The sequence below is a fragment of the Cuculus canorus genome, chromosome 7 (assembly GCF_017976375.1).
Source record: "Cuculus canorus isolate bCucCan1 chromosome 7, bCucCan1.pri, whole genome shotgun sequence".
Classification (NCBI taxonomy): domain Eukaryota; kingdom Metazoa; phylum Chordata; class Aves; order Cuculiformes; family Cuculidae; genus Cuculus; species Cuculus canorus.
The window spans coordinates 12,560,905-12,574,550 of NC_071407.1; the positions used below are offsets into that span (position 1 = coordinate 12,560,905).

At 37.2% G+C, this 13,646-nt stretch overlaps 1 protein-coding gene across 1 annotated transcript in view; it reads left to right on the top strand.

Moving 5' to 3' along the window:
* The window catches only part of CFAP43 (cilia and flagella associated protein 43), a 49,396-nt gene that overhangs the window by 15,670 nt on the left and 20,080 nt on the right, over window positions 1-13,646 (top strand). The window contains exons 10-20 of the mRNA XM_054071548.1: window positions 783-899; window positions 2,005-2,085; window positions 2,905-3,053; window positions 4,071-4,174; window positions 5,700-5,840; window positions 7,975-8,144; window positions 8,855-9,007; window positions 9,445-9,575; window positions 10,290-10,455; window positions 11,042-11,155; window positions 13,013-13,090. Coding sequence (XP_053927523.1) covers window positions 783-899; window positions 2,005-2,085; window positions 2,905-3,053; window positions 4,071-4,174; window positions 5,700-5,840; window positions 7,975-8,144; window positions 8,855-9,007; window positions 9,445-9,575; window positions 10,290-10,455; window positions 11,042-11,155; window positions 13,013-13,090 — 1,404 coding nt within the window. The remainder of the gene's footprint in view (window positions 1-782; window positions 900-2,004; window positions 2,086-2,904; window positions 3,054-4,070; window positions 4,175-5,699; window positions 5,841-7,974; window positions 8,145-8,854; window positions 9,008-9,444; window positions 9,576-10,289; window positions 10,456-11,041; window positions 11,156-13,012; window positions 13,091-13,646) is intronic.

The following is a 13,646-nucleotide window of genomic DNA, read 5'->3' on the forward strand; positions in this document are numbered from 1 at the left end:
GAGGGGTGTAGTTTAGGGAGTGTTAGGAGTGGTTGGACTCAATGACCCAGTGGGTCCCTTCCAACCTAGTCGTTCTATGGTTCTATGATTCTATGTAACTAAATTTGTTTGACCACCAAGTCCAAGATCCTTCTTTGACCAGCCTGATGTCCAGAAATCTTACATATGGATCCCAAATCCTCAAATTATCCCTGTTTTTCCAGATCTTTAGTAATTTAAATTGGGATTTAAATGTTTGGGGGGGGCATGGAGTGTCAGTCAGGATGTCCTGGGTTCAGGACAGCAGTGCAATGGTAACTTTGGCCACACTTTGTCTTTTATTTCATTCTCCTTTTGTAAAATGAGTAGAGAAGTTCTAAAATCTATATCTACATTAGTTATGAATTGTTTCAAAGAGGCTTTGAGGTCTTTGCATAAAAAGATCTCTTAAAGCTTAAGATTTATGATTTGTGTTTTATGTCACTGCAGAATATTTATTGGTTCCTGGAGCAGTATGAAATAGGGTGGTTTTAAATTAAAGCAGTTATGAGAAACAAAACTTGAAAATGTGACTAGCTGGATCACTCTCAAATGAGCCATCCTGATTTTCAGCTAGTGTAAATTTATATAATTCACTAAATTCAGTTGAATTCTACTGGGTGCTTTTTACCTCAGTTTAGAATAAAGTATGAAACTTTAAAGAATGAAGCTCAGAAAGATGAGTATTTTTTCTTGAAGTCTTTGACAGCTTTTAATGAAAAGTCTCATAGCCCAGTGATGGATTGTTTCTCTCTATTTGTCAGGGGACAGTCTATGCTTACAAACCTGCCCACAGTGGAGAAGCTGTCAAACTCCTGGAAACATGCAGTAGTTGTTTTCTGGCAGCTGATTTTCTTACTCCAGGGGACAAGTACTGTGTGGTAAGAAGTGGTATTCTTCCTTATATATAATTGTGGCTCTTTTCAGGTGACCAAAATGTTGCTAAGACACAAAATCAAAAGCCTTGCAGAGATTATGACTGTTCTGGTATTTCTAACAGTTGTGTAAAAACTTCTCATTAAGGAAGTAAACGACATTAATTCAGGTATGGCCTATAAAAGGGTCAGCTCTTGCCCTGGAATGCAGGGTGGATAATTCGCAGGCTGCTAAAATGTTGTATGGTTCTGCTGTTTATTTGCTGTCTCACTAGTGGTCAGGAACATAGCTGAACAAAAGGTGGATTCAATTCAGAGAACAGATGTTGGAATAAGGAATCCCTGCTGATCTTTTCAGCCTTCGGCACAAATTGGAACAGCCTCAGAAATGCCTTTGTCCCGGGTCCAGGGACAAAAAGGCCTTACTCATGGATCTGTTCATTCTGAAAAATTCCTTGTTTTCCTCCTGTGTCTTGGACTCCTGTAAGTCTGATTCATCACAAGGCCATGAATTCTTCAAGTAGCCAGCCTCGAAATTCTGGGGTGTTAATCAATTAGTTTTGCTGATTCTGTTTGTTTGTCAGTAGCATGGAAATGACAAATTTTACCTGAGTTTGAATGAGTAATGTGAGGGTTGATTGATCTCTAGCCACACTTTACTGTGGAATTATAGAATTGCTTGATTATAAGAAGAACTCAAGCACCATTATGATATGCATAATTTTTCATATGAGGAAACCAGACGTCAACTTAAGCCCTTTCCTGTGAAAACGAAATTATAAGCAGGTTTTTCTATTGCAGGCTGAATGATGGAAGTGCTAATATTGATCAGGCTTACATGTTTTGCTCTAGATTGTCTCATTCTGCTTAAAAAAAAATTCCTGTATTTGCAGCAATTCACAAAAGTTATTGCACATTTTCCTTAGACAGGTGTACCTTGCAGCAACTGGACTTAAAGGGAAATCAAGATAACTCCAAGCAAAGCTAGTAACCCTTAATCTGCTCTGCTCAGACACTAATTGAATTTATATTCTATAAAAGATCACTAGTCACTTCCAGACTATTTGGTTATTCCACCCTCTTTTGACTATGTTTTTTCTCTGTTCAATAGTCTGTAACAATTTCAGGTGAAGTACAAGTTTGGTTCCTCGAAGATGGAACTTGCCTCAGCAAGCTCAACCTTGATATTGAGGTACACGTAACCAGGAGCCTATTTAGTGACGGATACTTGAAGTTTTCTTTAATATTTTTTAATTCATAGCATAATATTCCACAGATTTGGATCAACCAGTGGTGAGGAAAGCTCAGTCATGTCTCTGAACAACCCATGAAAGAGATTTAGAAAAGATTATGTTTCCTTGAACTAATCATGTATTGAACTGGGCCATAAAGCAGAGGCAACATTTCAACCTCGTGTCACAGAATCATTGAATGGGTTGTCATAGTGATGCGTCTTTAAGCATATATTTGTAAATAACAAACTAAATTTTTATGGTAGTTTATTAAATTTTTATTTTTAATGAGTGTCAGAACTGAATGGAAAAGTTTTGAGTCTGTAAAAACTAAATGCCTTGACTAATCAGGTTCTTGAAACTGAGTTGATGAAAGTATTTAAAACTGTTAATGCTTTGTCCTGATTTAAGATGCATTCAAACCCTGAAATCTGACACAGTAAGAAACTAATCCCTTTCTGTAGCAGCTGTACACCTAACAGTGCACTCACCGTTTTATTTAGGTGGAACTCATTTCACTTAAAATCTGGAGAGTGGATATAATGATTTTTTTTCTGAGGGATGCAGAATTGTTTTTTGTTTTGTAGATACAGAGTGTAGGGAAAAAGCCTATGATGTCTCTAAAATACTTTGTTAAAAAAAAGTTTTTAGATGAACCGCTTGGGCTTTCTTCACCGATTTTTAGGGACTTTTAAATAGTAAATGAAGTTGCATACTAACATACAGCATAATTGTGAAAAAGGTATGGAACTTTTAAGTATCTTTTCCTTCTCAACTAGGCAACAGCTATGGCTTGCTGTCCCTCCTCCAGCAGCGTTGCTGTAGGGACCGGAAGAGGTCAAATCTATTTCCTTGATGTTACCAAAGCTGAAGCTCCACGGGTTGTTCACAGAATTTTTCTTTCCAAATTTCCAGTGCTGTCTTTGCAGTAAGTACGTAGCAACAAGGGCAGGAATACTGTCAATCTGTTTCTTAGTAATGCTGTTAGTTGAACAAAAAAATTGGAGCTTTTATTCCAAAAATAACAAAGTAAAATATTTTAATGGCCTCAGTTTTTTTCTAACATATTCTAAATTGCTTGCAAGAAAGGTAGCAGGATTTATATGAGAGAAATATAATAAACCTGTATTTTAAGAAGGTTTAACCGAGCACTGAAAATACTCATATGTGAGATCTTTTCTGACAGATCAGTAATTATGCACAATTCCATGTGTCTAACTTTAGACCCAACTTTAGAGGGTCATTTCTCACCAAAAGTAAATTTAAGGTGTTGTGAAATTAAGTTTAAGCCTTTTGGTCATTGCTTCTTATACAGTGGATTTTTATTGCCATTGTTAATTATTCATTTGCTCACTGTTCCAGAATTTACCAGTCCTCCCGTAATAAGATCTAGTGATCTAAAAGGCTTTTCTTGTTTGGTTGGTTGCTTTTTTCCCTTATTGAAAAATCTGAGAGTATTTTACTTCTACTTTTTTAAAAATAAAATGGATATTGAACTGTTAAACTTTAATATAAATCTGCCTGTTATTTGGAGACTCAGATGTGATCTCTTTTCACAGCTACCTAATATAAAACATTAAAAAGAGCTAGAGGAAGCAAATTATTAAAAGTCAAATCAAAATTATTCAAAGTCAAATCAATGTAAACAAAGACATGTCTATTAAAAATATCAAAATCTGTATAGCAGTTTTATTTTTAAAAATGTAAACTTCATTATAGATTTAATAAAGTTGTTAATGGAGTATTAGTAGCTTTAGACGGACCACTCACTCAATTAGAAATTGCACTCATAACTGCGCTTTATACGAGATCCTAACCCTGTAAAACTAGGAGCTGAAATTTCAGTTGCATCTATTCCCTCAGTGAAGTCAGCAGAATTATGGGAGTGGGATTATTTGACCCTTTTAATTGAACAGCTTTCTATTTGGATTTATTTTTCTCCTAGTTATGACCAGAGTGGCCAGTTCCTCATCACTAGGGCTGCAGAAGGACATATCTTTATTCTAGATGCCCGACCTTCAAAATTATTCCAAGTTCTTGGATATGTAGGTAATAAATGTTACAGCATTAGCCAAGTTGTGTTTTCACTCTTTGCTGTATTTTAGGTATACTTGCTGGTCAGACTAAGCCACTCTGCTTTGTATAATTGTAGAATCATAGAATCAGGTCCAACCTTTCTTGACAAAAGCACAGCCTAGGCAAGACAGCCTAGCACCCTGTCCAGCTGAATCTTAAAAGTATCCAGTGCTGGGGAATCCACCACTTCCCTGAGGAGATGATTTCAAAGGCTGATAATGTTCTCATTGTGTAAAACTTTCCTTTTCTGGAATCTCTCCAGGACTACCTTGTACCTGTTACCGCTTGTCTTTTCCATGTGGCTCCTTGTAAAAAGGGAATCTCCATCTTCTTTGTAGCCACCCTTTATGTACTAAATATGGTGATAAGGTTTCCCCAAGCCTTCTTTGCTTAAGGCTGAACAAATTAGGTTCTCTCAGCCTTTCCCCATACGCCAGCTTTCCAGTCCTTTGATTATCTTTGTGTCCCTTCTCTGGACCCTCTCCTGCCTGTCTGCATCTTTTTTGTATAGCAGGTATCTATTCTTCATTGTACTTATTTTTTATTCTGTTATTCATACTTTCATTCTACTTATTTTCCAGGAGGACTAAACATATTCTTCCCATTTATTTCCCAACCATATTTCATCTGGGCCAATCTTTTCTCTTTTTTCCTCTGTAGTTTTAGGTAGCAAAGGCACATGTAGGTCAGAGGGAAGAGAATGGATTAGCTGACCAGCTGCTCACAACTCCAGCACAAAAGGAATAGTGCTGCCAAAAAACTTAAGACTTACCTTGGCTTACCTTGAGAGAACTTAGAGTAAAAACCTGTAGGTCATGATCGCTGAGTGCAAATGTCTGCCTCAGACATCCTTAATGTATAGGACTGCTGGAACTGTCAGCTTTGCTGGTGGGTACTGAAAACTAAAAATTATGGAATTTTAAGTCACAGAAAAATTTTTCAGAAATCTGTGAACTTGTTTATGCAGCCTCTCAATTCCACTAACGTTATACTTACAGATTACATCTGTGCATATAGATCTTCATCATAATTTTAAGTATAAAGGACATCATTATTTTATCATTTTAATTGGTTTCACAAATGTAGAGTTACATCTCCTTAGATAATGTTGACAATTTGCCCCATTGTGTTCTCATTTTCTGGCTGGCATCTTACAGGAGGGCTTTTCTGTGCTTTATCTGGTGTTTATAAGCAGAGAGCCTCAAAATTGCTACAGTTCAAGCTGGATGTAAAGTCATATTTGAATGTTTAATGTCATGGTAACCCTCTGGTGCCTAGCACTCTCAGTGCCTGATGCCTCAAGCTGGAGTTGTGTGCATGCAGCACTTTCCGAAACCACGTTGTGGCTTGTCTCATATTTTAATGCAAGTTCAAAACTGTGTGGTTGAGCTGAGATGTTTCCTAAATATGTGTCTCTTTGTTTCATGTGATAACTTAGTAAAAACTGTGTTACCATGATTCAGTAACAATTCGCATTGAAGTTCCCTACCCGCTTCAGCCTTAGCAGATGAAGTGCTGGATCTCTCTGTAGTTTCTGACTTCAAGAAGGACGTAGTTGAAGTGACGGCACTTCTTAATGTAGCAGTGGGCCAGAGAGCAAGACTGGAAGTTTTTTATCTATCTTCAGCACTCACAACAGGTAAGAATTGAAATATATATTCTGTGATATTTTTCTAAAGCAAGATTGTAGTATTGCCATCCCTTAACACAAAATACCAACAATCTTAATCTCTTTCTTCATCTCCTCTGTACGTTCTCCTGGGACACCACTTCTCATACAGCGTTTGGTAGGTTTTATACTCAGCTCAATCATTGCAAAATGTGATATTTTAAGGGAAGGCCAAGGAAGGAAGAAGTAATTCATTTGCAGATTCACAAAGCCATCACTTAACTACTTCTGCTGCTGGTGGTTGTTGTTACTATTGCTATTGCTATTGCTATTGCTATTGCTATTGCTATTACTGTTACTATTACTATTACTATTACTATTACTATTACTATTACTATTACTATTACTGTTGTGTGGGCAATGCCCAAAGCCAGCCACAGAGACCTTGTGCTTGGCACCATCCATTTGCAGACTAGCATATCAGGTGTTCAAAGTGGAATCAATCCCACCAGCCTCTTGAAACAATTATTATAGATATGTAATAGCTCAGAAGGAAAATATTAAAGGTTGATATATCTAAAATAATAGTGATTCCCTGTCTTTGTTATAGCTTTTCTGTGTAAAAGCACCAAGGAAAAAGTCCACTGTATTTAAAAAATATTAACTTGTGTCTCAATAGGAAATGCTAAAGAAAAACTTTCTATGAGAAAAGGGGCACTGTGAGGAAAAGGAGGGAAAGGTGCACTTCCATTCACCCTCTGGAAATGTGGCCCTGTGTGTGTGCAGTGTGCAATGTACAGATAGGGACATCACAGTTTGAATTCTGTTCATAATCTGGAAGGAATCCTGTTAATTTTTCACTAAATTGGGTAACCCACAATAAATTCTCAAATACTGCTAATGGTTTGTTTTATATATGCCATCATCCACTGTGAAACAACTCAGTAATTTGGTGGTGTCATTCAGGACACGGCTATAGTATTATAGCATTTTAGAAGTAGTATAAGCAAGAAAAAATGGACCTGAGTGTCATGAGTGAACAAAGAAGTTTTAACTGTCTGATATTCTAGGAATACCTAAAACTGATATTCTTGGAATGCATCGATTTGGGGCACTTTCTGGAAACAGATGGAAAACTAATTCAGTTGTCATGAAGAACTTAAATGCATTAACTTAACTAAGGCACAGCACAGGGTAATGTTGTCTTTGGTGTCCTCACCCTGCAGCCAGCGCAGGACAGGCCTGGTTGGCAGTGGCACCGTGCACCTCCGGTTTTATGTCTCTTCCACCTAAGAATTGCCGAATCAATATAGTGTGAGGTTTCAGTGATGTCTTCTGTCTGTCACATTACAGCAAAAGGCAGCCCATGTTCATTATTAACGTCATTCAATTTTTATATAATTTTACTCATTTTATATTCAAATGAATCACTAACAAAGCTTTTAGTGGACAGCCTTCTGTAACACTGTTAGTAAGCCTGGTGTCAGATTTTCTAGTTATTTACATAATTTTAAAGGGCCTTAAAATTTACAAACTTTAAAAAAATATTTTCAATTAAGTTAGTATTTTCTTTAAATAGTCATTAACTTTGGACTTCATTTTGTGCCCAATTTTAGACATACAAAATGGGCCTTGGTTTTCAGAATTGCTAAAAATCTACCATTATGGCATCAGTCTTAATTTCAGGTGTCTCTGTAAAGCTCAATTTAAGCAACTAAAAAGAAGTATGTGCCCTCCTGAAGATGCAAACTTAAGTGTTTTAACCAATATCACCCAGGCTGTGGGTACGTCATGGCAGACTAAATAAGTTTTAAATGAAAGCATTGATGACATGAACTTCTGTGCAAACTAATTAGCACTGCTGACCTAATACCCAAAAAGCAATGTAAATCAAGGTATGCAAATTGTTACATCACTGTGGTTAAACTGTTTAGGACTTCTTTAATGCTAGTAGAGCTATCTCTCTACTTCACTGCAGTGTGCTAGATTGGCACAAACCCAGAGTGAGTGGTAAAGCTAGGTATCTTGATTCCCAGTCTCCTTGAAAACTCATATCATGCTTACTCCTTGCTGAGACTGATTTTTTTAACTACTCAATAGGTGAAGCACCTGCATTAGTGGTAATGATGCCTTTTCCACCCTGTTTCTTTTTCCACCCTTCTAGATAATGATGAATATGTTAATGAACAAGGAATGTTTGATGCTAGTGCCATTAAAAAGGAGCATTATGATCTGGATTGCCCTCTGAGTTCAGCAGTCAGATTGAAGGATAATACTGTATATGGCTACTGTACCTCTGGACTTTTCATCTATAAATACCATCTCTCTGAAAAGGTAACTTTCTGAAGCTGCTTTATTTTGGGTGATGGTTAAATACCATCAACCAAAGGCTGTAGTTGAAGTTAATATAGCAGGATATTATCCTAAAAAATCCTATCTGCACTAAAAATATCTACTCCATCCCATAAACGTCAGCTTTCAGTATCCTGCCACCTGCTCGGAAACCTGGCAAAACCAATCCTCTTGTTTGATTACAGAGAAAGCCAAATGTTGGTTCTTAAACTTGTGCAGCTTGCAGGCACTTCACACGTAGCTTCTGTATTGGAGCTGTGCTTTTGTGCCGTCTGCTGAGTAACTGGAGTATCCAACTATTGCAGGCACTGAGCCTGTGTGAGCCCATGACTCTAAGACAGAACTGCAAACCCAGCCCAGCCCTGCCTGCAATGTCTGCTGATGAACTGGACCTCTCTGTAGCTCATAGGTCTCCCCCAGTTTAAGGGTCAGGTCAAGGAAGAAGGTGAATTCCAAAGGTGGGCATCCGTCCTTGGCAACTCCAGACCCAAACGCACGTACAAATATGCAGACCCTTTTGAAGAGATGAGAAGCAAGTCAGCATAGCAATGGTGCTGCTTCCTGAGCTCAGAAATCCAAGCATTTTAAATTGCACCACATGTGATAACCCACAAAACTCTCATTAGTCTTATCAAAATAGCATAGATATTTCCATAATCTCAAGTGCTCCTAACATTTTCCTTGCTTAACAGAATATATCGGAAGATCCATCAATATTTTTATCAGAGAAGAGGACTCGTAGCAATCAGTTTGGATTGGGGTTCCTCTGTTTATCACCCAACAGCCAGTGGCTGGCATCAGCAGCAAGCGATGGTGTTTTGTTCATCTATCATACTTCTACTATGGTAGGCAGGAATCCAGGCACAGGCTTTGTTTGGTGTACCTGAGAAAGGGGTGTGCAAGCTATTTTCTTTCACTGTAGGCTTTTCTTCCCTTGAAAATAAAGTGTTCCGGAAAAAATTATGTTGAATGTGAACTGTCATAACATTATATAGTACAGTTGGTTTTATAATTGATGATTATACAAACTATTCACTTTCTTCTCCAGCAAATCTTGGGGTAGGTAATTTTGTTACTTTTCATTATCATTTCCTGCCAAATTAGTATTCTAGAAACTTGCCCCATCTGTAGTCAAAAATTATAAAATCATAAATCCTAGTCTTTTATATACTTTGTGTTGACATTTTGGATTGACTTTTATCAGAAAATACAGAAGCATAGTTTACAGACATACCTGATTACAAAAACATATTTACTGAAACTGCTTCTGTGATTTTTTTAGGATATACTTGCTCGTATGCATTGTCACTCATATCAAGGAGGGGGAATCAGATCCATGGTATTTTCGCTGGATGCCAAATTCATTCTCGTTATTGGGAAAAATGATGGTGCCCTGGTGTGCCTGAAATGGAAGTATGTATAATATTGATGATGTGTATTTTTGTATCCTGACAGATAATTTTTGCATCTACTTGTGATTCTAGACTTCCTTTTTATTAGTCTCAAAGTAAAGATTAGAATTAGATAAAGTCACTCCTCTGATCTTTAGAGGTAGCCTCCCTAGCTCATGAAAAGCTTCCCACCACTCCGGTGGAGTCTTGGACTTTGGGTGTGGTTGCAATACAAGATAAAGGAGTGTTCTGATAAGTATTACCCATAATGAGCTGCTTATCACTCTCAAATAAACCATCTGGAACGGGTCTCTGAGGATGTAAGCCATATAATCTCATGTGATAACGTTTTATTTCAGTGATTAGGATATATTAGAGCTTTAATGGGAGGGAATGGAACTGTGCCCATAGAGAGCTCTTAGCAAAAATTAGGAGTGAGGGACACTTGAAACTACAGCTTTTCTCTGGTATAACAAATGTTCGGGTACATGCATAGATTAAAGGTGAGTCTGGCAGAGCAATATTTCCACTATAAGTAATGAATCTTTCAGAATTTCTAACTCTGAAGAAACTTCACTTAATTAAGAGTTCTAGAACTCAAAAAATATTGAATCATATGTAAAAATACCGAATAGGCATTTTTAAACTACTTAGTAATTTTGTTATATAGACTATTTAATACTTTGTCCTTTCCATAATATGTAAAAAATAGGTCAATTTCTTTTCTGTTCACTAGGAAGATGAAGAATACTGAAGCTGAGGAAGATGATTTTCACTGGCTATCTCTTCTTCCTATACTGAACAAGTCAACTTCAAATGAAGATGCTGTTTTACAGTCTATGGCAGAATGGCATTTTGACCCAGAATCCACAGCAGAATCACTTCCAGAAGAGAAATTTAAGGTGCTTTTCTTTATTTTTACGGTGGGGGAGGGGAAGGCTTGATCATTATCCTAAAATTGCACATGATAAAAACTATCCTCAAAACAAGCTTTGATCCTTTTGCAGAAGTAGTAGAATACCCCCCAAATTAGGCTGAATATGCTTAATTATTAATTTGTAGAATAGTATGAACAAGGGAATGGAATAGTTATGGGAAGATGACATTCACAATTTCAGTTTCACTTGTTTTCTTCAGCCACAGAAAAGTCTGTGAAAGTCACTTTCTCCTCATGTGAAATTATTTATCATTTCCAGTGCGATATTACTGCTATATATTGTGTGGTAATAGTTGTATATTTTTCTCTTGAAGTCAAGCAAAGCAGTAATTACAGAAGTTAGTAACGTCGGCCCATTTGAGTCAAAAGCAAGCATAACAGCGAGGGTTTGCTGGATCAAATCTGGGGCCTGGTTAGGGAATAAAAATGTTGTAACATTCTCTGTAATGTCGTGGTGGTGCTTTTAATGTGAGTCCAGTTTTCATTTTATTTCAGTCTCTCTCTCATTCTCTCTAAGTACCTGAGATGGATGTTTATATCCTTAATTTCAGGATGCACCACTTAAATCTTCCAATGTAGAGGTGACAGAGGAAGATGGAAACGTCACTAGTTTGTATTCAGCCAATACCAATGAAATGACATGGATAGACCAGAAAATAAAGAAGGTACTTTGATAGAACAAGTATTCATCAAAACCAGAGTTTTCAAGAGTTAGTAGCGATTTCAATTACATGCTGTAAAGTAATCTACTTTCTAAAGGTTTTCTGACATTTGGGCAGAATCTCTTTAAGGCATTGCGATCTAGACCTTTAGAAAAGTTAGGGTCAAGGTTATAAACACATCAGAGCAGGTACTGAGCACAATAGGAGCTCTAAAGGCCAAAAGGCCACTTCTACACAAAAAGTAAAGGAAAAAAAATTGCCAGAGAAATTGGCTTCCTTGAGAAACTTATAAATGTGTTTTCTTCTAAATGTCAAGAAGTTACACAGAAGATTATTACCAGAAACCAAGCAGGTGCTTCTTCCCAAGGACCAGAGTAAAAAATTCTGCAGCACTGATAAATCAATAGTCAACAATATGACACTAATTACAACACCCCTGAGGTTTATTTCAGGTTAAGGCTGAGGTTAGTATGTTGTGCAACCAAAGTTTTTTAAGAGTAAAAGTGCATCAATGATTTAACTTTGTGCAGAGAAGGGACTTAATACTTGTGAGTCTGGAAATTGCTATGTTAATGTTAGTGTAGATCATTTTTTTCCCAAGAAATATGAATTATGGGTGGTAGAGCTGTGTATATTCTCCAGCTTTTGGGGTTCAATGATATGACAAAATATCATTGCTTTCTGGGTGATCTCAGGAGTGACTTTCCAAATTATGATGCAGTTTCAAAAGTGGCCCAAGTCAATCTAAGACATGCTGCCATTGACAGTGGTGTCTTCTCCATCCCTCTCCCAGACATGTATTACTGTTTCTGCTCTGCTGCTGGTACTCATGCTTTGGTGTCTCTATTGGGATTTTTTGACAAACCCTTGTGTGCATACACACAATACCAGATGACTGTTGGTATCAAATAGGCATGGGTTATGAGAAGAAAAGACCAAAGGACAGTAATGTGGTCCCAGGTTGTTTCAAGCTGGTCATTAATGTCCTAAGAGACTTAGATCCGACTTTTAGATGATGAAGTCCATCCAGTGTCAGAATGATACACCCCTTCCTTTCAATCAATAGCCATCATCTTACTTAAAGTTGTGAACTTATTCTAGAAAGCAAGTTTCAAGGGTGCAGACTAATTCCAGAATTTTCCCTAAGAGGTGAATCAGCAAGGCTTTAGGGGCAAATAAAATTTCACTGCTTCCAGAATGAGTAACAGATGTTAGTTTACTTGTGCTTTAAATATCCCATTGGATATCGTAGAATCATAGAATAATAGAATGATTGCAGTTGGAAGGGATCCTTAAAGGCCTCCTAGTACAACCTCCCTGCAACAATGAAGGACATCTTCAACCACATCAGGTTGTCCAACCTGGCCTTGAATGTTGCAAGGGATGAGACATTGACCACCTCTCTGGGCAAAGTTTCTTCCTTATATCTAATCTAAAGCTACACTTTTTTAGTTTAAAACCATTAAAAACTACTTGTGACAATAAGAATTCTAAGGAATATCAAGCACTTAGATTGTTCGTTGTCACAAGGAGTATAAAACACATAAAAATTCTGGCAGGAGGCTTTGCCCAGTTCAATGTGTCTGTAATCATTTCACTTGTAATTATTTTCCTCTTTAATATTTTTTTCTTTTAATCTCTATTGCTGTACAACCAGTTTACAGTGCGAACTGGGTGTACAATCTTTTTTCTCTTTAGCAGTTCTAAGAATCAGCCTATTGAATTAAGCTTATGTCTATTTCAGCTATTAATCCCTTTTGAGTTTTGTTTTCTGTACAGATAACGTTCCTTTAGATTATTTCAGTCATTTCCTCTTCTGGTTTATTTTTTATTTTCAAAAATATATCTGTTGTATGTCAGGTCATTAGAGAAGAGACTGAGAGGTTTGCTAACCAGAAGAAAGAGCTGCAAATGGGGATTAAAAAGCTGCGTAAAACTGTGAGTTTCTTACAAGGGTAATGGCTCAGCTTACAGTTTTGTTTACAAGTACACTCCCTTTACAACTATTGGCTCCAGCGCTCAGTTACATTTTTGTCATAAACTCTGAACAGACAGGTAATAAAGAGATGTGCTTCTTCAGGGACAGTGTGCTGAACCTGTCAGGAGCAACTGTCTGGTTCTGAGGTTCCGTTGCTCCAAATAAAAAATTTGTACCACTCTTATACCTTGAGCAATCTATGCCCTCAGCAGGCTAGTTTCTGCTGGTCTAACAACCTTCAGTTATAGAAACTGCCATCCTCTCCTCTTCCTTCTCCAGTTTGTTTTCCAGTTGCTTAGCTCCCAGCATATCCCGCTGCATGGGGTTGTTCCTCTGCAGGTGCAGGATTTTGCACTTCCCTTTATCGAACTGCAATAGATAGATAATGACTTATTAAAGTTCTCAGAACTAGAGAATGAATAATTCTGTGCTACAGGTTCTTAGAAAGTATACACAACTCCACATATAACATCCAAATGAGCTTTAAGGGAAAAATGAAATATATTCACATAGTAG